At 34.4% G+C, this 25,784-nt stretch overlaps 2 protein-coding genes across 2 annotated transcripts; both read right to left on the reverse strand.

The window, feature by feature from the left end:
- Window positions 1-1,291: 1,291 nt before the first annotated feature.
- LOC139899795 (uncharacterized) lies at window positions 1,292-3,914 on the reverse strand. The gene is made up of 2 exons (XM_071882631.1): window positions 3,812-3,914; window positions 1,292-2,211 (listed from the first exon to the last, which is right to left on the reverse strand). The coding sequence occupies exons 1-2, from the start codon at window positions 3,912-3,914 to the stop codon at window positions 1,292-1,294; spliced, it is 1,023 nt and encodes a 340-aa protein (XP_071738732.1).
- Window positions 3,915-6,060: 2,146 nt separating this feature from the next.
- On the reverse strand, window positions 6,061-8,821 carry LOC139895877 (heat shock cognate 70 kDa protein 2-like). The gene is made up of 2 exons (XM_071878422.1): window positions 8,533-8,821; window positions 6,061-7,888 (listed from the first exon to the last, which is right to left on the reverse strand). Exons 1-2 carry the CDS (start codon window positions 8,744-8,746, stop codon window positions 6,141-6,143), a joined length of 1,962 nt encoding a protein of 653 aa, XP_071734523.1. The 5' UTR covers window positions 8,747-8,821; the 3' UTR covers window positions 6,061-6,140.
- Between the last annotated feature and the right edge of the window lie 16,963 nt (window positions 8,822-25,784).

The following is a 25,784-nucleotide window of genomic DNA, read 5'->3' on the forward strand; positions in this document are numbered from 1 at the left end:
TGAGATTCAATATTGCAGGAAAGGTACGTAGACGCAACGGAAATGATAAACACTATATTGACCTCACGAGCATACCCATGAACCATACTCAATCACCTCCATAGCTATAACCCATAATTTCCTTAATCCTATCCTACTCGAAAAACAATTTCGAAATCACTCGGACAGCACTCCGTCGTAATATTTTATGTATACTAATAATATCTTGAAATAATACGGAGTACATATATATATGTAAATCAATTGAGAGAGTTTAGAGAAAAATATTTTCAAGTTTATATGAAATAATGAAACCTATTGAATTCTATTTATAATAAATTTTTGAATTATTAAAGTGAATTATTAAAGTATGAATTATTAAAGTGAATTATTAAAGTATGAATTATTAAAGTGAATTATTAAAGTATGAATTATTAAAGTGAATTATTAAAGTTAAAGTAAAGTAAAAATAAAGTAAAGGTAAAGTTTAAGTATAGTAAAAGTATAAAACTATGTACGTATAATACGCGTATAAATATATATAATATTAATTTAAATCGTTATATATATTTAATAAAATAAAATATAAATATCGTTATCTTTATCATACTAGTTAAGTAATGAGTTGTCAAAAGTGGTTCTAGATATTTATAAAAGTTATATACGTTTTAATAATAAAGTTCTTTTTAAACTGAAAACGTTTTTGTACGTTTGAAACTAAATAGATCAATCGAGTCTTTTTGAGATTCAATCTTCCACTATCCTTTGTCTAGTTCTCAATGATTGACCATTTGTTCTTATTTATAAATCACTTTACCATTTTCCGAATATTGTTAAAATGGAAAGATTTCTCAAATCAACGTGGGCCTTTCAACAGAGACTTGTAATCATAATTCAATATATCTGATAATTCAATCATTTGATCTTATCTTCTAATTCCATTGATAAACATTTTGAAACAGATACAATCATATAAAGTATTTAATCTAATATTTTGTTTACGTTTCAAGTTATAATATATATACACATATACATATATAATCATATTCGTTTAATGGTTCGTGAATCGTTGGAACTTGGTCGATGTTGAATGAATGTATGAACATAGTTTAAAATTCTTGAAATTTAACTTAACAAATATTGCTTATCGTGTCGAAAACATATAAAGATTAAAGTTTATATTTGGTTGGAAATTTCCGGTGTCGGAAACATATAAAGATTAAAGTTTAAATTTGGTTGAAAATTTCCGGGTTGTTACAAGAAACTACGGATAGCCTCAATCAAGTCTTCGCTAATAATTGCCCAAAACCTTTTAAAAAAATCTCATGTTAAACCCGTCCGGACTTGGAGCTTTATTACTCGCACACCCTTTTACCGCCTCCCAAATTTCGACATCACTGAATTGTGCTTCAAGTTCATTATTCTGTGCCTCAGACAACTTAAAAATATCAGGGATCAATGGATTGACATCACGTAGTGAGGCACTGTCCACAGAAGCATCTGGAACAGTAACCGAAGGCCCATTAGGCTGATTAGGCTGGTAACCCACTGGCCCAATGTTAACAGCCCGTGAAGATATACCAGCATTAACAGTAGCAGGCCGGTATGTGGAGTTTGGCCCGATTGAAGATTTTGGCAGCAACCTGGGTCTCGACTGCCTTTGTCTGCTGAAAAGATTTTGGAAGTGAACATAAATCGCCTCTTTAACCACTGCCGGCTCTTCAATCCACGAACCGTTAATATTGAGCCCACGAAAATTACATTTGCTATTTTTTCTACGAATCGAATTGCGAAAGAACTTGGAATTTTCATCCCCCTCAATTGTCCATTTTAATCTAGCCTTTTGTTTTAACATATTTGTTTTTATTTTTTCTTTCTCAACCCAACAACGTCTATATTCTAACCATCTATCCCGATCCGAACTCGTGAGATTATTTGATTCAGCTTTTAATTTCCACTCCAACACTTCTTGTTTAAGCGCATCAATCTCCTTATCTAAACCCCCAAATTTGTTAACACTCCAACATTTTAGAGCAAACTTAACGTTCTTAAGTCTATCTCTAAAATTACAATCCTTCTTCGATCCCCGAATAGGTTGACTCCAAGCATCCACAATAACTTTATCGATCTCATCACAATTAAACCACTCATCGAAGACTTTAAACGGTTTTGGTCCATAGTCGATAAGCTTATCCCTTAAAACCAAAGGGCAATGATCCGATAGATGCCTATCTAAAGCAATCACCGAGAGATCGCCCTAAAGGCTAAGGAAAATATTATCAACCAAGAACCTATCAATCTTACTAAACTTCAAACCATCATCGCTAATACGTGTAAATTTTCTACCATTAAATGTGAATATGTAAATGTGTAGTCTACACACTGTAGAAATTTATAGTTGATGACTTTAAAGCGTATAGTCGCAATTTTAGATATATACCTCTATAAGCTACTTTAAATATCGGTAATTAGTATAGTTTACCGATCTAAAACACCCCACGTAAAGAAAAATATATGTAATCCAATGGTAAACATAGCCAACATTATGCGTATAAACGTTAATAGTGAAAAAGTAATAAAGTGAGAATAGACAGAGAAAAAAATGATGTATTGTAGTAAAACACCGCCTGACAGCTTTCAATAGCGTTTACGGGTTGCCCGCCCTCTATGCCCTTTAAGGAGGACTTTCATCCCGATTTTTCTAATATATATATATATATATATATATATATATATATATATATATATATATATATATATATATATATATATATCTATCTATATACTTATATATAAAAGAGTGTGTTAAAACATAGTTGTCAACATGAGAGTAATTATAGGGAATGAGGACAATTGAATTTTACACATGTCAATCTTCAAATTGTCTAATTACAATAATATATAATTAACAAATAAATAAATAAAAAACATTAACTGAAAAGAGGTTTAATAAAATAAATCGAATAATAAAAATAAACACAAATATTGAATATATTGATTACAAATTCAACGTGTATACCGAAGAGTTTGTCAAACGAAAACTTATCTCACTTTTACTATAACTATGTAAACATCAACGATCTATCTTAGTCTAAATATGCTTTAAGTTGTGATCAATATAGTTTTGTTATTAATATGTAGTTATCGAAAACAGCAAATCCATCTATAACGGTTTTTTGAGCAGCCGTGCATCGCACGAGCCCATAATCTAGTTATATTATATATTACTTTTTTCAAAATCAATTAAATCAGAATTATACATAACACGTCTTAAAGTTACCACTTAAATTATTGAAGGTGCATTACGAAGGTGACACTTACGAGGCTAATAATAATAATCTATAAGCTAGACAAAATTATTGACACTTTGATTGTAGGTGTGATTTATTTTTTAATGAAAGAGTGCGTACATGATTATAGGTTTAGGAATAAATGCTTTAAAATAATCGATAAGAAAAGTGTTTAAAAATCTAGAAAAGCTTGTTTATGGGAAGTGATGCCCACAAAATCACATGGCATTACATAAGGAAGATAGTGATGTACTGATGTATCATTCAATAGCATCAGTTTTTGCCCTCATTATATCTACATAATCTAACCATCCAAAGAAACTGATCGAGACTATTTCTTTTCATACAGAATCAAAGTAAACTCGATTCAGGGTGTTTTAATGTTTTAAGGACTCTATGATCAATACTTGAAAATTATTTATCTTCAAGTAGTTGACCACCACGCCCCAAACATGAAGATCCACATGATCATATTCATGCTATTTGTGAGCTTTTTACCTTTAATGTAAAGATGGAGCATATCACAAATGATATTGGCTAACCTCTTAATGAGGAGGTAACATTCCTATTTATAGTCAGAGGCGGAGCCATGTTGTGTCTACTGGGGGCCGTGACCCCTGTGTCTACTGGGGGCCGTGACCCCATTCAACTGCCCAGAAACTCACTACTTAAGTAGCCCATAGATTCTGTGATATGTTAATTTAAGATAGTGACCCCATTAAATATTCAGAAGTCCAGTACTTGGTGTCTTTGAAGCCCACTTGTAACCTATTATCAACCCACATCACGAATCTCACAAATACGAGTAGTTTGTAATTTTAAGGACTCAAATGTCACGTATCACTGATATATGACTATATTTAAATTTTGATTGGACCATAATAAATTGGAAAAGTAGTAGACAGATGAAGCAACTAATTTACTTATTTTATTTGACGATATAAGTTACTATTTAACATACTCGTTTAATTTAATTTATCCTAAACTAATATACGATGAAAAATTAAAAATTTCATACGTGTTATTTTGAATTTTATTGGTAGGCGTTTACGAAGAATTATGTAATTTAAATTAAAGAATTAATCAAACTTAGTTCTACTCCTTTAATGCTAAACGATCTTCCTTGGGATCCCATATACAAAACACAAATATTAGACTATCACTGTAATTAAAGAGATGAAAGCAGAAGACTTTACTAGATTAATGATTGAAACTGAAAAATCTTTCATATAGTTATGTTTTTCGATTAACAAAGTTTGTGTTGTTTTTGCCCGTTGAAACCACAAAGGTCGAGAGTTTTTTTAGTATTATTTAGTGACCCTATCGATTCAAGATCCTGGCTCCGCCCCTGTTTATAGTACTCCAGAAACCAGTCATGTGTGCCTTTATGCAATATGCGCTTATGTTAATGATCATGCGCATCATTAATGCGGGTAAAGATGTTGCGAATATGAATATGCGCAGATGCATAGTTTTATTTCACATTTTTTATATGACAAAATATAATTCTATACTCCCCGGCAAAAATATATGAAATTATGTATGTAGAAAACAATAATACTAATCAATTTCGTCAAAATAGAGTATAGAGGAAGTAAAATTTAGATAGCCATTTAATATACCGAGAATACTTCCGGAACTTGGTTATCCCAATTCCCAACTAGGCCAATCTTTTTTTTTTTTTTTTTTACAGCTATTAAGATCGCCTAGGGGACTTAACCACTAACGCGCTCATCTCCTACACAGTTATACCCGCCCCCAACTGCGTGTTCAGGAGAAAACCCGCATCAATCTCATGCCCCGGTACAACCCCCTCCCCTTTACCCCCTAACGCGATGTGAGGAAAATGTCATGAAGGGATGAAATTGTAAGTAAAATTCTCACATAATAAATGTATTTGTATTGATTATTGCCGTATGTAAGAAACTTTTGTGTGTTTTTAAAATACTAATGGAGTAATGGGTAAACTTTGATGGGCTTTTTAATTCGCCGGCCTTTTTATATAAGTCCAATTCGTCATCTTTTTAAAACACTAATGGTTATCACTGATCTATGTACTTGTTGAATACTCGTATATAATGTTTTGATTTGTGCATCATATAACCAATGAAGGTTAGCGAAGCCACATTTGTTATCATGTAAGCTGGCACAAAATTCAATTTTACCATTTAGAATATCATGCCTTTGAGTCGATTGAAGCAAAATATTGAAAGGAAAAAAAAAAAGAATTGTTTTGTAAGAAAATGTCATAGTAATGAAGCAGGCTTCTCATGCCAATTTTGTTCGATTTTGCATTATGCATAAGTAGAATGTGGGGCATAATGTCAAATCCTAGTTCACTTTCTCATAATTTTCAACTTGGAGATAATTCATAAATGTATGCAAATTGCACGAAACACGACCCTAATCCAGTCGTTACCCCAATCGTCCCATCCAAAGATGGAGCGAAAAAGGTATCAACATTGATTTGAGGATAATATAAAGACTGTTATTTAGAGTTTCATCCAAAAGGCAGACAATTTCCATAAGATGACCTTCATCAGGTTTTCTAATTTTTGTTCCTGTCCATGCTTTTAAAATGATGATTCGTTTTGAAGTTTATCACCTATATAAAGTGGACTTTGAGTTTTCATATGTTTATCACCTATTCGCAGTTGTTAATCTTACTGGTTAGTTTAGACAATATCAAAACACTAGAGATTAACCAACTGGAAATCAATTAAACATTATAGATTATAAAGAAAAATTCGATGCATATAAGTGAGAGATGAAGGAGTAAAAAGCTAACATCATTAATCAGAAACTAAAGAAATAAGTCTTAAACCACCATTAACCAAACAAAAATAAATCCCAAAAACAACAGAAGCAGAATTAATCAACTTCTTCAATCTTGGGACCTGCCCCATTTCCACCAGCAGCTGGGCCATCTGCACCCCTTCCACCACCCATACCGCCCATATCAGGGACACCACCAGCACCTTGATACATCTTAGCAATTATAGGGTTACAAATACCCTCCAACTCCTTCATCTTGTCTTCAAATTCCTCAGCCTCTGCAAGCTGATTCGAATCCAACCACTGCACAGCCTGTTCAACAGCATCCTCTACCTTCTTTTTATCATCGGCAGGTAGTTTTGAAGCCACCTTATCATCCTTGATTGTGTTTCTCATGTTGTAAGCATAATTCTCAAGTGCATTCTTTGCCTCCACTTTCTTCTTATGCTCTTCATCTTCTGCCTTATATTTCTCAGCTTCCTGCACCATCTTCTCAATTTCTTCCTTCGACAACCTTCCCTTGTCGTTGGTAATCGTAATCTTGTTCTTCTGACCACCAACCTTGTCCTCAGCAGATACATTCAAGATACCATTAGCGTCGATATCGAAACAAACGTTGATTTGAGGGACACCTCGAGGTGCAGGAGGTATTCCTGACAACTCGAATTTACCCAGCAAGTTGTTGTCCCTTGTTCTTGCTCTCTCACCTTCGAAAACTTGAATCAAAACCCCAGGTTGATTATCAGCATAAGTCGAGAACACTTGCTCCTTTTTGGTGGGAATTGTAGTGTTTCTCGGAATCAACACAGTCATAACTCCACCAGCGGTTTCCAGACCAAGCGACAACGGTGCTACATCTAACAGCAAAAGGTCTTGCACCTTTTGATTGCCTTCACCAGTCAATATAGCAGCTTGTACAGCAGCACCATATGCAACAGCTTCATCAGGATTGATGCTTTTGCAGAGCTCTTTTCCATTAAAGAAATCTTGTAACAACTGCTGTACTTTAGGAATTCGGGTAGATCCACCTACAAGAACAACGTCATGGACACTGCCTTTGTCCATCTTAGCATCTTTTAAACACTTCTCAACAGGGTCCATACACTTTCTAAACAGATCCATATTGAGCTCTTCAAAACGAGCACGAGTAATGGTTGAATAGAAATCAATACCCTCGAATAAAGAATCAATCTCAATTGTTGTTTGAGCAGTAGAAGACAGAGTCCTCTTTGCTCTTTCACAAGCGGTCCTCAATCGCCTCAAAGCTCTTGGGTTACCAGTAATGTCTTTCTTGTTCTTCCTCTTAAATTCTTGAACGAAGTGATTCACCATCCTGTTGTCAAAATCCTCACCTCCCAAGTGAGTGTCACCAGCAGTAGCCTTCACTTCAAAAATACCTTCTTCAATTGTAAGAAGGGAAACATCAAAAGTACCACCACCAAGATCAAAAATAAGAACATTTTTCTCGCCTGAAGAAGATGACTTCTTATCAAGACCGTATGCAATTGCTGCAGCCGTAGGCTCGTTGATAATACGCATCACATTAAGACCAGCAATCGCACCGGCATCCTTTGTAGCTTGACGTTGAGAATCATTGAAGTAAGCAGGGACAGTGACCACAGCGTTCTTGATAGATGTGCCTAAATACGCCTCTGCAATCTCCCTCATCTTTATAAGAACCATTGAAGAGATTTCTTCTGCTGAAAATTGTTTGTCTTCACCTTTGTAAGTAACCTTAATTAGCGGTTTTCCACCAGGACCAGAAACGACCTTGAACGGCCACAACTTCATATCACTTTGAACGGTAGCATCACTGGCCGCTTTACCAATCAACCGCTTTGAATCTACAATTAAAACAACGCTTAGCTTCTTGCATCATAGACTTTGCACAAAAACAAAAATAATAAAATCAAAACAGTCATCAATACTTTAGACTATGCATTGCAGGTTATACAATTCAGTCGACTCTAATACAAAAACAAAATAGAGTATATATCAGATTATATAAATATAAAAACAAAAAACAAAAAACTACTGAGTAATACACATATTGTAAAACTATCAGACCCTAGGCGTATAATCTTATATATGAATATAAAATAAATACCACAGAGCAAATATATACAATTGAATTATAACATTAAATTTCTAGGTTTTACAACTTCGTTCTCTCTATTATGTAATAGAGCAGCTATATACACATAGAGGAACATATACATATATAAAATAAGGCAAAGTTACGAGCAACAATCACAAGCACTAGCGAATTACATGAATTTATCAAATGCTAGGTCTAAATATAACATAACACAACCACCCCCTAATGCAATTGCAAAATATACTTAAAACAGAGTAGACATTTTCAAATTATAACTTATAGTAACATATTACTAATGCCCAATGCAACACTACGAAACCCTAGGTGAGCATAAAACTAATCTTGCGAAAAATTAATATACAAAAACAGATCAAAGTATAGAACGCTTACCAAAAACGGTGTTAACAGGATTCATAGCCACTTGATTTTTAGCAGCGTCACCGATTAAACGCTCAGAGTCCGTAAACGCAACATACGATGGCGTAGTCCTGTTTCCCTGATCATTAGCGATGATCTCAACCCTATCATGCTGCCATACTCCGACGCAAGAGTACGTCGTTCCTAAATCGATTCCGATTGCTGGTCCATCACCTTTTCCGGCCATATCGTCGAGTTAATCACAAACTACACGTAGAGATTGAAAGTATTGAAAATAGAATTTGTGTGCGCGAAAATCGTACTGTTTACAGCGATTATATGAGGAGGTTTACAATGGTAAGGGTTATATTTATACGGTATGGTTATATTCTAGAAATTTCGTATGATTAGTTTAAGACCGTCAGATTATCGATGAAATAGAAATCCAACGATTGAGATAAATGTTTTTATTTAGAATTATGGTATTAAAATATTTGAATTTTAGACACGTGTGATTTTGCTGACGTGGCTTTCTATTTTCCGATATTTGTAGGAACCTAGATTCACAAAAAAATTTCAATATATAAAAAAAAAAAAATGATAATCATAATCCTAAAATTTAAAAATATAATGTAAATTTAATTTTTTAAATATAAAACTATATAGTTTTATGAATATATGAACCCCTACATTTAAATATAAAAAACTACATTATAATAAAAAAAAAATACACACTTTGAAATAAAACTTAAAAGTAGCCTTTAAAACTATTTTTAACATTTCCAATATAAATATAAAATAAACAGTTCAAAAGATGAAAAAGTTACAAAATAATACAATAAGAAACAAAAATTAGCATAGCCAACAACCGTAAATAACAAAAAAGAAAAAAAAAATAATTAAACACAATCTAACCATCATCAAGTTGGATAAGGTTTGACGCCCCTTAAATATACTTGTGGGTTTTTTTTTTTTATAATTTTTTGGCCGGTTATATATTTTGATTTTCAGACTCAATAACACAAATATACAATATATCAGCTGAAAACTCTAACGATCTTGTGGGTTTAATTTTATTGAATTAGTGCGTAGTTGTCCCCCTTATTCTTAAATTTCGGCTTCACTTATGCATATGCCATTAATTTTAAGGGCATATGGCCAAGTGAGTGATTTAACGGAGTTTGACTAACAGTCTCTGGTGATATAATGTTATTTGCCTAACGGTTATTAGTAAGTTGAAGATGTCAACAACGTGTCGTTCAAGTGGAGTCTAGGTGGTGATGTCATGACTGTCATGTGGATAATATTAACTAAATTTCACACTTTTTGAAATCATAATCTTTTCCAGGACAAAATTAAATTATGTATTTCTTTTCGTACATCAACAAAAGTAAAATTACCTTTATTGTCAATTTGAATAACTTGTATTTCTTTTACGTACCATTTGCCCTAATATTAATTGTATATAAATAATATATAATATGGCTTAAAAAGGATAATTGTCAAAAATTTAGGTAAGGACAAATAATACTCCAAAAAACAATAATTAATGCAAGTTCTGATATAATAATGATACTTATATAGTTATATGCAAGAAATTATACTCTACTAAAATGTCATTTATATGAGTGCTCCCATCGATTCCCGCTCTACACCCGCCCTGACCACAGCCCTGCATGGCGCCGATGACACCAACTCGCCGTACCGGCCACCCTGCTTCCACCCTGGCCTTGCGCCCTCTGTTTTGTATTTCTCACGCATGTTGCAACACGAATCAAACGGCCAAAAAAGTGACCGTTGAAAAAAATGAAAATTGTAACAACTAGTTTCACTTTTTGATTTTATTTTTTCTAACTTATTTTACACTATATATGTAACAACCCAAACCAAACCACGACAATTCCCGTTAAATTTCACAACAAAAAAAAATAATAATTCTGGTGCAGTTCATTTGCGCGGCGCGCCAGGTGGGTGCGCGGCGCGCCAAACCACCTGGACAGCCCGCTGTCCCCGGAAGTCAATTTAACGAAAATGTTTGACTAGTTCCCGACATTTTTAGCCAAAACGCTTTTAACCATAAATTCATATATATAAAACTAGCACGTTTAATTAATAAAATTGAGTTTACGAAGCGGGTCCCACAACGACCCATTTTACCACCTTAAGTACCGAAATACAATATTTGACCAAAAGACTTTAATACAACACAAAGCCGAGCATGGCGATTGGGGATACGCTACCCAATCCTAAATGATCCAAAAGCAAGTCACTAAAGCAACTATGCACGTCTTCTAGTCCTCGCGCTTACCCGAGCCACCATATCCGCATGCGATCTATAAAAAGAGTCAACAACGAGAGGGTAAGCTAATGCTTAGTGAATGATAACATACTACATACATATATATGTATAAAATGAATACGCCACACAAACAAATACCGCATACCGGGGCATCCAAGTATAAAGCATCTACACTAAGCATACCGTACGATCTAAGCAACGAGCTAAAGATACAACACAAATAAGAGTCCACCAACGACAAAGTGAACATCGCCAAATAGCTACACCCGGAGGGTTAGCTACAACACAACAACACATTAATATATAAACAATAATAATAATGCACAAGGTTAACCCCTTAACCTCAATCACACGAACATTGGCCGAACTACCCGAGCCTTGTGAATTCGCACAACCCGAAATTCACTTCTCAACCATAAGATGACCGAACAACCCGAGTCATCGTGAATCCGCACTACCCGAGATTCACTACCTCAAATAAGGTGACCGAACAACCCGAGTCACCATGAATCCGCACTACCCGAGATTCATTCCTCAATACCAAAACCCATGGTCACGGGATTATAAAATCCACCAAATCGGGGTCATCCACAACACAACCATATCAACCCTTCGCCATTAGGGTTACAACAACCAAATCACAACCAAGTGTGATAATGTGCACACAAAATGTGCATCTCGCCAAAGATGGTCAACCAAAACGCACAACGTGCCGATTGGACTTATACACAAGTCCATCAAAACCACCTATATGTGAAGTGAGCTCTATAACCGAGAATCACTTCACCCGACCCGCACCCATCCTACACATACATATGCACATAGGATATTATCACTCACCTTGAAGTCTTGAAGAAGCTTCCAAGTGAATCCGCAACTTGCCAATGGAAGATACCTATTCCATTATCACAATTACAACAATACAATTAGGATGGATTTATAAACCACCCAATTCGACCCTTAGTGCAAATTCGACCCAAATGCACTTCCAAGTACAAACCGCGCCCAAAACTAATCAATAATCACTAACACGAGTGAGAATGGTCCTAATACATCCATTAAACCCGAACACAAGTGCCAAACACGTGTCATACCCATTTTGACACTTAAACCCTAATTTCGACCCATAAAGGTCAAAATCTCATCCTTTACAAGTTTTGACACCAAAACACATTTAACTTGGTTTAATACTTCAACTTAATCCATTTTAAGTTTACAAACCTCATTAAATCGCCAAATGGGTCATAATCACCACCAAACCCTAATTTGACCCAAAGTCACAACTAGTCAACCAAATTACCCTAAATGGGTTTCAACACTTCCATAATCACCTACTTAAGTGATTAAACTCCAATTAAAGTTCTAAACATGGCCAATTAGTTCGCCAACTCAAAATCCACCAACAATTAACAACAAACCCGATTACTAGCTTCACTAAACCCATTTCATCACATAAAAGGGTTTTACAACTAATTAACTCAAAACCCTAACTTGAATATCAAATTAAATAATTGAAATTCGGAGTTTGAGCTTACCAATAGTATCACCGTGTAGCCGAGAACGAAAGGAACAACTTTAAAACCCGAGACTTTGAACGATTCGAGCTTCTTCCTCACCAAAACCTCCAATCTCTCTCTAAACTCTTACTCTCTCTCTAAAAATGGATGAAGATGATGAGTGGATGTGAAAGTGATCCAAAACTGATCCAAACCAGCTCATATGCCTCACAAATCCGGCCTCAAGTGAAATTACCCATTTGCCCTTCATTTAAACCAATTAAAAACAAGGGATTCTGTCAGCAGCAAACGGCGCGGCGCGCCCCTACCCCGCGCGGCGCGCGACCTCTCTGAAACAGATTCTTTTTCATTTTAAACTTTATATAAATAATCCGCGAAACCCAATCTCGAACGTCTTAATACACAAACAAGCAAGATAAATATTCGGGTCTTACAATATATACATATTTTATATCCACACTTATTCAACTCACATCAATTCCACACTCTTTTCATCTACATATCATTCAATAATGAGATCTCAAGAAAAAAAATAAAGGAAAAAGCAAAAAAAAAAAAATGTACAAGATTGAGATCCCGTAGAGCAAGATATGTTTCAAAATTTATTCGATCAAAACCAAACTAACAAACTTACATACTAACCGAACCAACAACTTTCAACAACACCTTATATTCCAACACTACCCGCCAATTCGGAAGAAGAAAAGGTTCAAGAGACGCAACCCGAACCCGAACCGCACGCATATGTGAAAGGAATGAAAGTGAAGTATCTAAAAGTTATGTGGTCCGAGATGGAAAGTAGAATTTTCGCTGACCATCGGGCTCATGTTTCGAACATCCGGATATGGGAATTCACAGACGAATGATTCATTTTTGGAGTGAATTACGAAGACAATTTAATTTACTAATTCCAGGTAAAGGCGTGCGGATTAAATTATTGGGAAATGGAGTAAGCACGAAAAATGCACGAAAAATGTTCAAACAACAAATCAAAAGGTGTTTAATTATGAGGACGTGTGGTGAGTTCTAAAACATTGCCCGAAGTTTTTAACTAGTGAAGGTATTTCGTCAACCAACAAAAGAAAGTAAGCCGAAGATCTCTCAATTAATTTGGGAGATGAAAATCCAACCCCGAACACAGACACGAACCCGTCATTTCATTCGAGGCGGGATCGGAGTAAGGGACGAAGTCTCGAGCATCGGTACTCGCAGCCTTTAGGTTTAGGTAATCGTCAGATTTCCAAAGCCGACATGACCCGAGTCAATTTGAAAATTAATTTAAGGATCAAGATCCAATCCGACGTCCACTAAGTCGAGCTAAAAGTCAAAGGGATGCGTACTCTTCCAACGCCGCGAGCCGTATGTCGTTCAATGAAGCACGATTTTAAATAGTTCTATTTACCGAAACTTCACAACGAAAAACTAAAAATACCATGGAAAAACTACGTGCATAAAGCGAGAAGTGTACAATGTTCAAAGGTTTGAAACTTCTTTTCAAACTGGTTTCACGCGACTTGCGTGCCAATAGATACGCGATGCTAATGAGGGCTCAGGAGAAAATTTAGAAAAGATATGTGAAGCAATTGGAGGAGTTAGGCGAAGACAAGTAGTTATTGTCTAGTATTTTAATTACGTCGCATTTTAAATTATTGTAATGTTTTTACATTTTAAGGAAATTTTATTTTTATCAAATAAGTTTTTTCTTTAATTTTAATAATTATTTGATTTTATAATTTAAAAAATATAATATAAAACTAGAATTAAAAATATTGAGAAAATATGTCATAGTTTAGAGTGTGTAATAATGGGTTAATAATTGTGAGGAAATGCTTATGTGACAGCTAGTTACGGTGAGGATGCTTGTCATGATTGTGAGCTCTCTAAGGCAGTGGCGAAACTAAGATTTTTTTCACCGAGGGCAAAAAAAAAACAATTTTAAATCGTATGAATTTTTTTGGACAAAATTCGAAGACTTTGGGGCAAAAGTTGGAGATTTTGGGGCAAAAGTTGTAGGTTTGGGGCAAAAAAAAAAATCTACCGGGAGCAAAGTCGAAAAACCCAAAAATTTTACACTGAAAAAAAAAATCTACTGGGGGCGGCCGCCCCTGCCCCCACACAATTTCGCCTCTTCTCTTAGGTGATTATTTGATTAGACGAAAATTCGAACAGTCGTCACGAAAATCCTACTTGAAGTTTAGTAGGATGGTTTTCAAAACGTTTTTGAATTGTCGATTTATGTAGAAGGGCTAACACAATCTTTTATTTGTTAATTAGATTCGGGCTTGACGCTCGGGTAACTTAGAATGCCATTATTCATTTATATATCGTATACTTTAATTTAATATCCAAATTACAAAAGTGACCTTTAGTTTTAACTAGTTGTGGAGCTCTCGTTTCGCGCCGGTGGCTCCGTTTTGAATGCGAGTTAAAAAAAGTCTTGATCTATTTTGTAAAAAAGAATTCTTTGGACATCTAACATTGAAGGGTGGTTCCTTTTGTGAAAGTTGCTTCTTTTAGCGTTTTTTTTTAAAAGTTAGTTGATCTATTTTGTAATAAAGAATGTGTTTCGACATCTTTTGGTAGCATTGAAGGGTTGTTCCTTTTATGAAAGTTGTCACTTTTATAGTTGAGGAAGAAAAGAAAGAAAAAAAAGTTAGTTTATTTTTTTGTAAAAAATAATTTTTTCGACATCTTTTGGTAACATTGAAGGGTTGGTTCTTTTACGAAAGTTGGTTCTTTTATCGTTGAAGACCAAAAAAAAAAAAATGATGAAAATACCCCTAGTTACTATTGATGAGTAGCGCTACACTGTTTTTGTGTATTAGATATGATAATACTCCTCTTTATAATAATAACTCCTTGTTAGACGTTCATAGGTGCCATTTATTGTATCCTTGACTCAATCACTGTTTTGTTGATTGAGTTTTATTTAATTTAATCCTGTTTTTTTGCTAAAAAAAATTAAAAGAATAAGATCATACCATTTGAGAATCGTACAACATGAGTTTTTATTTAATTATGTAGAATTCCATGTTTATTTTATTGTTTTATCTTTCATGACATATCATGTACATAACAAAACTAATCTTAGGCTTAAGAAAAAAACTAATTTTATTTTTGTATGGTTAACTTTTTACTGCGTTTTTTTTAAAGGCAACAATTTTATTGAGAAATTTAAAAAGGTTTACACATACAACTATATACAATTTTTTTTTGAACGACGATTTTTTGACATCAGTAGATCATTTCTTTCAACGACCCTCATCATTTGCACGTAACACACACGTTCGGGCGGAAATCCGAACCCGATCGACGGTACCCGGGAACACATCCATTCTGGAAGTGGTTCCGGGTAGGGGTCCGTGAACGAATCCGGTAAAACCTCTCTATAGGGTCAATATATACTGAAATATCCCGTTCTTATTGATTAAAAACGTTCCATATTAATTGATTTCGTTGCGAGGTTTTGACCTCTATATGAGACGTTTTTCAAAGACTGCATTCATTTTAAAACAAACCATAACCTTTATTTCATCAATAAAGGTTTAAAAAGCTTTACGTAGATTATCAAATAATGATAATCTAAAATATCTTGTTTACACACGACCATTACATAATGGTTTACAATACAAATATGTTACAACAAAATAAGTTTCTTGAATGCAGTTTTTACACAATATCATACAAGCATGGACTTCAAATCTCGTCCTTATTTAAGTATGCGACAGCGGAAGCTCTTAATAATCACCTAAGAATAAACATGCTTAAAACGTCAACAAAAATGTTGGTGAGTTATAGGTTTAATCTATATATATCAAATCATAATAATAGACCACAAGATTTCATATTTCAATACACATCCCATACATAGAGATAAAAATCATTCATATGGTGAACACCTGGTAACCGACATTAACAAGATGCATATATAAGAATATCCCCATCATTCCGGGACACCCTTCGGATATGATATAAATTTCGAAGTACTAAAGCATCCGGTACTTTGAATGGGGTTTGTCAGGCCCAATAGATCTATCTTTAGGATTCGCGTCAATTAGGGTGTCTGTTCCCTAATTCTTAGATTACCAGACTTAATAAAAAGGGGCATATTCGATTTCGATAATTCAACCATAGAATGTAGTTTCACGTACTTGTGTCTATTTTGTAAATCATTTATAAAACCTGCATGTATTCTCATCCCAAAAATATTAGAATTTAAAAGTGAGACTATAACTCACTTTCACATATTTTTACTTCATCGGGAAGTAAGACTTGGCAACTGGTTGATTCACGAACCTATAACAATATATACATATATATCAAAGTATGTTCAAAATATATTTACAATACTTTTAATATATTTTGATGTTTTAAGTTTATTAAGTCAGCTGTCCTCGTTAGCAACCTACAACTAGTTGTCCAGAGTTAGATGTACAGAAATAAATCGATAAATATGATCTTGAATCAATCCACGACCCAGTGTATACGTATCTCAGTATTGATCACAACTCAAACTATATATATTTTGGAATCAACCTCAACCCTGTATAGCTAACTCCAACATTCACATATAGAGTGTCTATGGTTGTTCCGAAATATATATAGATGTGTCGACACGATAGGTCGAAACATTGTATACGTGTCTATGGTATCTCAAGATTACATAATATACAATACAAGTTGATTAAGTTATGGTTGGAATAGATTTGTTACCAATTTTCACGTAGCTAAAATGAGAAAAATTATCCAATCTTGTTTTACCCATAACTTCTTCATTTTAAATTCGTTTTGAGTGAATCAAATTGCTATGGTTTCATATTGAACTCTATTTTATGAATCTAAACTGAAAAAGTATAGGTTTATAGTCGGAAAAATAAGTTACAAGTCGTTTTTGTAAAGGTAGTCATTTCAGTCGAAAGAACGACGTATAGATGACCATTTTAGAAAACATACTTCCACTTTGAGTTTAACCATAATTTTTGGATATTGTTTCATATTCATAATAAAAATCATTTTCCCAGAATAACAACTTTTAAATCAAACTTTATCATAGTTTTTAATTAACTAACCCAAAACAGCCCGCGGTGTTACTACGACGGCGTAAATCCGATTTTACGGTGTTTTTCGTGTTTCCAGATTTTAAATCATTAAGTTAGCATATCATATAGATATAGAACATGTGTTTAGTTGATTTTAAAAGTCAATTTAGAAGGATTAACTTTTATTTGCGAACAAGTTTAGAATTAACTAAACTATGTTCTAGTGATTACAAGTTTAAACCTTCGAATAAGATAGCTTTATATGTATGAATCGAATGATGTTATGAACATCATTACTACCTCAAGTTCCTTGGATAAACCTACTGGAAATGAGAAAAATAGATCTAGCTTCAAAGGATCCTTGGATGGCTTGAAAGTTCTTGAAGCAGAATCATGACACGAAAACAATTTCAAGTAAGATTTCCACTCGAAATAAGATTGTTATAGTTATAGAAATTGAATTAAAGTTTGAATATGATTATTACCTTGTATTAGAAAGTTAACCTACTGTAAGTAACAAAGGTTTCTTGATCTTGGATGATTACTTGGAATGGATTTAGAAAACTTGGAAGTAAACTTGCAATCTTGAAAGTATTCTTGATTTTATGAAACTAGAACTTTTGGAATTTATGAAGAACACTTAGAACTTGAAGATAGAACTTGAGAGAGATCAATTAGATGAAGAAAATTGAAGAATGAAAGTGTTTGTAGGTGTTTTTGGTCGTTGGTGTATGGATTAGATATAAAGGATATGTAATTTTGTTTTCATGTAAATAAGTCATGAATGATTACTCATATTTTTGTAATTTTATGAGATATTCCATGCTAGTTGCCAAATGATGGTTCCCACATGTGTTAGGCGACTCACATGGGCTGCTAAGAGCTGATCATTGGAGTGTATATACCAATAGTACATACATCTAAAAGCTGTGTATTGTACGAGTACGAATACGGGTGCATACGAGTAGAATTGTTGATGAAACTGAACGAGGATGTAATTGTAAGCATTTTTGTTAAGTAGAAGTATTTTGATAAGTGTCTTGAAGTCTTTCAAAAGTGTATGAATACATATTAAAACACTACATGTATATACATTTTAACTGAGTCGTTAAGTCATCGTTAGTCGTTACATGTAAATGTTGTTTTGAAACCTTTAGGTTAACGATCTTGTTGAATGTTGTTAACCCATTGTTTATTATAACAAATGAGATGTTAAATTGTTATATTATCATGATATTAAGATATATAATATATCTTAGTATGATATATATACAGTTAAATGTCGTTACAACGATAATCGTTACATATATGTCTCGTTTCGAAATCATTAATTCAGTAGTCTTATTTTTACATATGTATTTCATTGTTAATACACTTAATAATATATTTACTTATCATTTAACATAATTAACCAAGTGTATCAATATCTTAATATGATTCATATGTACCTAGTAAGACGTTGTTATAACGATAATCGTTATATATATCGTTTTCGAGTTTCTTAAATTAATAGTCTCATTTTTATGTATATAACTCATTGTTAAAATACCTAATGAGATACATACTTATAATAAAATCATGTTAACTATATATATAACCATATATATGTCATCGTATAGTTTTTACAAGTTTTAACGTTCGTGAATCACCGGTCAACTTGGGTGGTCAATTGTCTATATGAAACTTATTTCAATTAATCAAGTCTTAACAAGTTTGATTGCTTAACATGTTGGAAACACTTAATCATGTAAATAATAATTTCATTTAATATATATATATATATATAAACATGGAAAAGTTCGGGTCACTACAGTACCTACCCGTTAAATAAATTTCGTCCCGAAATTTTAAGCAGTTGGAGGTGTTGACGTATCTTCTGAAAATAAATGCGGGTATTTCTTCTTCAGTTGTTTCTGATTAAATATGTATTGAAGACTTTTGTGGTCGGTATATATAATACTTTTGACCCCATATAAATAGTGCTTCCAAGTCTTTAATGCAAAAACAACCGTGCCTAATTCCAAATCATGCGTCGTATAATTTTGTTCGTGAATCTTCAATTGTCAAGACGCATAAGCAATCACCTTCGTCCGTTGCATTAATACACAACCGAGACCTTGCTTTGATACGTCACAATAAATCACAAAATCATCATTCCCTTCAGGCAATGACAATATAGGTGCCGTAGTTAGCTTTTTCTTCAATAATTGAAACGCCTTCTCTTGTTCATCCTTCCATTCAAATTTCTTCCCTTTATGCGTTAATGCAGTCAAGGGATTTGCTATTTTGGAGAAATCTTGGATGAATCTTCTGTAGTAACCAGCCAATCCTAAAAATTGACGTATATGCTTCGGAGTTTTTGGGGTTTCCCACTTTTCAACGGTTTCGATCTTTGCCGGATCCACCTTAATACCTTTTTTGTTCACTATGTGACCGAGGAATTGAACTTCTTCAAACAAAAATGCACACTTTGAAAATTTAGCGTACAATTCTTCCTTCCTCAATACTTCTAACACCTTTCTCAAATGTTCACCGTGTTCTTGGTCATTCTTTGAGTAAATAAGTATGTCATCAATGAAAACAATGACAAACTTGTCAAGGTATGGTCCACACACTCGGTTCATAAGGTCCATGAACACAGCTGGTGCATTAGTTAAACTAAACGGCATGACCATAAACTCGTAATGACCGTAACGTGTTCTGAAAGCAGTTTTTGGAATATCATCCTCCTTTACTCGCATTTGATGATATCCAGAACGTAAATCGATCTTCGAATAAACCGACGAGCCTTGTAGTTGATCAAATAAGTCATCAATTCTCGGCAGTAGATAACGGTTTTTGATGGTAAGTTTGTTCAACTCTCTGTAGTCAATACACAACCTAAATGTACCATCCTTCTTCTTGACAAACAAAACAGGAGCTCCCCATGGTGATGTGCTTGGTCGAATGAAACCACGTTCTAATAGTTCTTGCAGTTGGCTTTGCAGTTCTTTCATCTTGCTTGGTGCGAGTTTATAAGGAGCACGAGCTATTGGTGCAGCTCCTAATACAAGATCTATTTGAAATTCAATAGATCGATGTGGAGGTAGTCCCGGTAATTCTTTCGGAAATACATCGGGAAATTCTTTTTCGACGGGAACATCATTGATGCTCTTTTCTTCAGTTTGTACTTTCTCGATGTGTGCTAGAACAACATAGCAACCTTTTCTTATTAGTTTTTGTGCCTTATAATTACTAATAAGATGTAGCTTCGTGTTGTCCTTGTCTCCGTACACCATTAAGGGTTCTCCTTCTTTTCGTACAATGCGAATTGCATTTTTATAACATACGATCTCTACTTTCACCTTCTTCAGCCAGTCCATGCCAACTATTACATCAAAACTCCCTAACTCTACTGGTATCAAATCAATCTTAAATATTTCGCTACCCAGTTTAATTTCTCGATTCCGGCATATATTATCTGCTGAAATTAATTTACCGTTTGCTAATTCGAGTAAAAATTTACTATCCAACGGCGTCAATGGACAACTTAATTTAGCACAAAAATCTCTACTCGTATAGCTTCTATCCGCACCCGAATCAAATAAAACGTAAGCAGATTTATTGTCAATAAGAAACGTACCCGTAACAAGCTCCGGGTCTTCCTGTGCCTCTCCCGCATTAATATTGAAAACTTTTCCGCGGCCTTGTCCATTCGTGTTCTCCTGGTTCGGGCAATTTCTAATAATGTGGCCCTTTTTTCCAATTTATAACAAACTACATTGGCATAACTTGCTCCGACACTACTTGCTCCGCCATTACTCGTTCCGACACCATTTGTTCCTTTCGTTCTGTTAACCCCTGGTCCGTAGACCTCACACTTCGCCGCGCTATGACCATTTCTTTTACACTTGTTGCAAAATTTGGTGCAGAACCCCGAGTGATACTTTTCACACATTTGGCATAGCTGCTTCTGATTGTTGTTGTTGTTGCGGTTGTAATTGTTGTTGGGATGATTGTTGTAGTTGCTGTTGTTGTTGTTGTTGTTGTTGTTGTTGGGCCGTTTGTTGTAGTTGCGATTGATGTTGCGATTGTTGGGATAATTGTTGCGATTATTATTGTAATTGCTGTTGTTGTTGTATTGGTGATTCTTATCACCGTTTTCCTCCCACTTTCTTTTTACTTGCTTCACATTGACCTCTTCAGCCGTCTGTTCTTTAATTCTTTCCTCAATCTGGTTCACTAGATTGTGAGCCATTCTACATGCCTGTTGTATGGAGGCGGGCTCGTGTGAACTTATATCTTCTTGGATTCTTTCCGGTAATCCTTTCACAAACGCGTCGATCTTCTCTTCCTCATCTTCGAACGTTCCCGGACACAATAGGCACAATTCTGTGAATCGTCTTTCGTACGTGGTAATATCAAATCCTTGGGTTCGTAACCCTCTAAGTTCTGTCTTGAGCTTATTGACCTCGGTTCTGGGACGGTACTTCTCGTTCATCAAGTGCTTGAATGCTGACCACGGTAGTGCGTACGCATCATCTTGTCCCACTTGCTCTAGATAGGTATTCCACCATGTTAACGCAGAACCTGTGAAGGTATGCGTAGCGTACTTCACTTTGTCCTCTTCAGTACACTTACTTATGGCAAACACCGATTCGACCTTCTCGGTCCACCGTTTCAATCCGATCGGTCCTTCGGTTCCATCAAATTCTAAAGGTTTGTAGGCAATGAATTCTTTGTAGGTGCATCCTACACGATTTCCTGTACTGCTAGATCCAAGGTTATTGTTGGTATGTAGCGCAACCTGTACTGCGGCTATGTTTGAAGCTAGAAAAGTACGGAATTCCTCTTCATTCATATTCACGGTGTGTCGAGTAGTCGGTGCCATTTCCTTCAAAATAGTCAAATGGAACAAGTTAATCATACAGAATATTAAGAGTAGTTAATAGTATTTCGTAGCATAATAAGAACTCATTTATAAAAGCTTTTTCTTCATATTAGCATTTTATAAGTTTAAATTCGGGTAGTACCTACCCGTTAAGTTCATACTTAGTAGCTAATATACAATTCAACTACTACAATTCTATATAAAAAACTGATTATAATAATATTTCGCGTTCAAACTTTTATACAATATTTTACAAACTTACAATACCGCTTATTTTACATAAAGCATGAAATATAGCAAACAATAACTTTGATACAAGATAGTTGTGAAGATAATTCTAGCTAGTACACAAGTCGTTCAGCAAAGGCAATAAAGACACGTAATTCATACGTCCAGAAATAAGTCATGCATTCTGGTTTTACTAGGACTACTTCCCATCCTTGGTCTTGTGGAACATAACCGTTATGGCCGTTGATAAGACAGCGTGTTGTAACTTCGTCAAAGGGACGAGGGTTACGTAATGACCAACAGTCTCGTAATAATCTAAAAACCTCATTTCTTACCCCAATTACCGACTCCGTCACTTGTGGGAACGTTTTGTTTAATAGTTGTAGCCCGATGTTCTTTTTCTCACTTTGGTGAGAAGCGAACATTACTAACCCGTAAGCATAGCATGCTTCTTTATGTTGCATGTTAGCCGCTTTTTCTAAATCATGAAGTCCTATATTCGGATACATTGAGTCAAAATAATTTCTTAACCCGTTGCGTAAAATAGCATTTGGGTTCCCCGCAATATATGCGTCAAAGTAAACACATCGTAACTTATGGGTTTCCCAATGTGATATCCCCCATCTTTCAAACGAAAGTCTCTTATAAACCAAGACATTCTTGGAACGTTCTTCGAATGTCTTACAAACTGATTTCGCCGTAAATAGTTGTGCCGAAGAATTCTGACCGACTCTAGACAAGATTTCATCAATCATGTCTCCGGGTAGGTCTCTTAAAATATTGGGTTGTCTATCCATTTTGTGTTTTTATACTGTAAAATAGATAAGAGTTAGATTCATAAAAAAATACTTATTAATACAAGCAATTTTTACATATATCATAAAGCATAAGCACACTATATTACATATATTACACCACACGAATACAACTATCTTATTCCGACTCGCTCGTTTCTTCTTCTTCGGTTTTGGTTCGTTTTGCCAAGTTTCTAGGGATATATGATGTTCCCCTAATACGAGCTGTCGTTTTCCACAACGGTTTAGAAAAACCTGGTGGTTTAGAGGTTCCCGGGTCATTGTTACAACTTAAGGACTTCGGGAGTTGACGATACATATAAAGTTCATCGGGGTTGGAATTAGATTTCTCTATTTTTATGCCCTTTCCCTTTTTATTTTCTTTTGCCTTTTTAAATTCAGTTGGGGTAATTTCTATAACATCATCGGAATTCTCGTCGGAATCCGATTCATCGGAGAATTGGTAATCCTCCCAATATTTTGCTTCCTTGGCGGAAACACTATTGACCATAATTAACCTTGGTCGGTTGGTTGAGGATTTTCTTTTACTTAACCGTTTTATTATTTCCCCCACCGGTTCTATTTCCTCCATCGGTTCCTCCTATTCCGGTTCTGATTGTTAATATTTTACTTCCTTGGCGGAAACACAATTGACCATAATTAACCTTGGTCGGTTGGTTGAGGATTTTTTTTTACTTAACCGTTTTATTATTTCCCCCACCGGTTCTATTTCCTCCATCGGTTCCTCCTCTTCCGGTTCTGATTCTTCTTCCGGTTCTTATTCGGGAACTTGTGAATCAGTCCAATATATATTCGACTCTTCGTTATTATTAGGTGAGTCAATGGGATTTGTGCTAGAGGTAGACATCTATCACACAATATCAAACGTGTTAAGAGATTAATATATCACATAATATATACATGTTAATAATATATAGTTTCCAACAAAAATGTTAAGCAATCATTTTTAAAGAAAACACGGTCGAAGTCCAGACTCACTAATGCATCCTAACAAACTCGATAAGACACACTAATGCAAATTTTCTGGTTCTCTAAGACCAACGCTCGGATACCAACTGAAATGTCCCGTTCTTATTGATTAAAAACGTTCCATATTAATTGATTTCGTTGCGAGGTTTTGACCTCTATATGAGACGTTTTTCAAAGACTGCATTCATTTTAAAACAAACCATAACCTTTATTTCATCAATAAAGGTTTAAAAAGCTTTACGTAGATTATCAAATAATGATAATCTAAAATATCCTGTTTATACACGACCATTACATAATGGTTTACAATACAAATATGTTACAACAAAATAAGTTTCTTGAGTGCAGTTTTTACACAATATCATACAAGCATGGACTCCAAATCTCGTCCTTATTTAAGTATGCGACAACGAAAGCTCTTAATAATCACCTAAGAATAAACATGCTTAAAACGTCAACAAAAATGTTGGTGAGTTATAGGTTTAATCTATATTTATCAAATCATAATAATAGACCACAAGATTTCATATTTCAATACACATCCCATATATAGAGATAAAAATCATTCATATGGTGAACACCTGGTAACCGACATTAACAAGATGCATATATAAGAATATCCCCATCATTTCGGGACACCCTTCGGATATGATATAAATTTCGAAGTACTAAAGCATCCGGTACTTTGGATGGGGTTTGTTAGGCCCAATAGATCTATCTTTAGGATTCGCGTCAATTAGGGTGTCTGTTCCCTAATTCTTAGATTACCAGACTTAATAAAAAGGGGCATATTCGATTTCGATAATTCAACCATAGAATGTAGTTTCACGTACTTGTGTCTATTTTGTAAATCATTTATAAAACCTGCATGTATTCTCATCCCAAGAATATTAGATTTTAAAAGTGGGACTATAACTCACTTTCACAGATTTTTACTTCATCGGGAAGTAAGACTTGGCCACTGGTTGATTCACGTACCTATAACAATATATACATATATATCAAAGTATGTTCAAAATATATTTACAATACTTTTAATATATTTTGATGTTTTAAGTTTATTAAGTCAGCTGTCCTCGTTAGCAACCTACAACTAGTTGTCCAGAGTTAGATGTACAGAAATAAATCGATAAATATGATCTTGAATCAATCCACGACCCAGTGTATACGTATCTCAGTATTGATCACAACTCAAACTATATATATTTTGGAATCAACCTCAACCCTGTATAGCTAACTCCAACATTCACATATAGAGTGTCTATGGTTGTTCCGAAATATATATAGATGTGTCGACATGATAGGTCGAAATATTGTATACGTGTCTATGGTATCTCAAGATTACATAATATACAATACAAGTTGATTAAGTTATGGTTGGAATAGATTTGTTACCAATTTTCACGTAGCTAAAATGAGAAAAATTATCCAATCTTGTTTTACCCATAACTTCTTCATTTTAAATCCGTTTTGAGTGAATCAAATTGCTATGGTTTCATATTGAACTCTATTTTATGAATATAAACTGAAAAATTATAGGTTTATAGT

The sequence above is a fragment of the Rutidosis leptorrhynchoides genome, chromosome 3 (genome assembly GCF_046630445.1).
Source record: "Rutidosis leptorrhynchoides isolate AG116_Rl617_1_P2 chromosome 3, CSIRO_AGI_Rlap_v1, whole genome shotgun sequence".
Lineage (NCBI taxonomy): Eukaryota > Viridiplantae > Streptophyta > Magnoliopsida > Asterales > Asteraceae > Rutidosis > Rutidosis leptorrhynchoides.

Excerpts from the sequence above, each read along its gene's own strand:
- LOC139899795 (XM_071882631.1), bottom strand. The coding sequence starts at position 3,914 with ATGGGGTCACGGCCCCCAGTAGACACAGGGGTCACGGCCCCCAGTAGA. Across the intron at positions 2,212-3,811 it reads TGTTACCTCCTCATTAAGAG|ATAGGCATCTATCGGATCAT; the intron begins GTTAGCCAATAT and ends TGATTGCTTTAG.
- LOC139895877 (XM_071878422.1), bottom strand. The coding sequence starts at position 8,746 with ATGGCCGGAAAAGGTGATGGACCAGCAATCGGAATCGATTTAGGAACG. Across the intron at positions 7,889-8,532 it reads TCCTGTTAACACCGTTTTTG|ATTCAAAGCGGTTGATTGGT; the intron begins GTAAGCGTTCTA and ends TTTTAATTGTAG.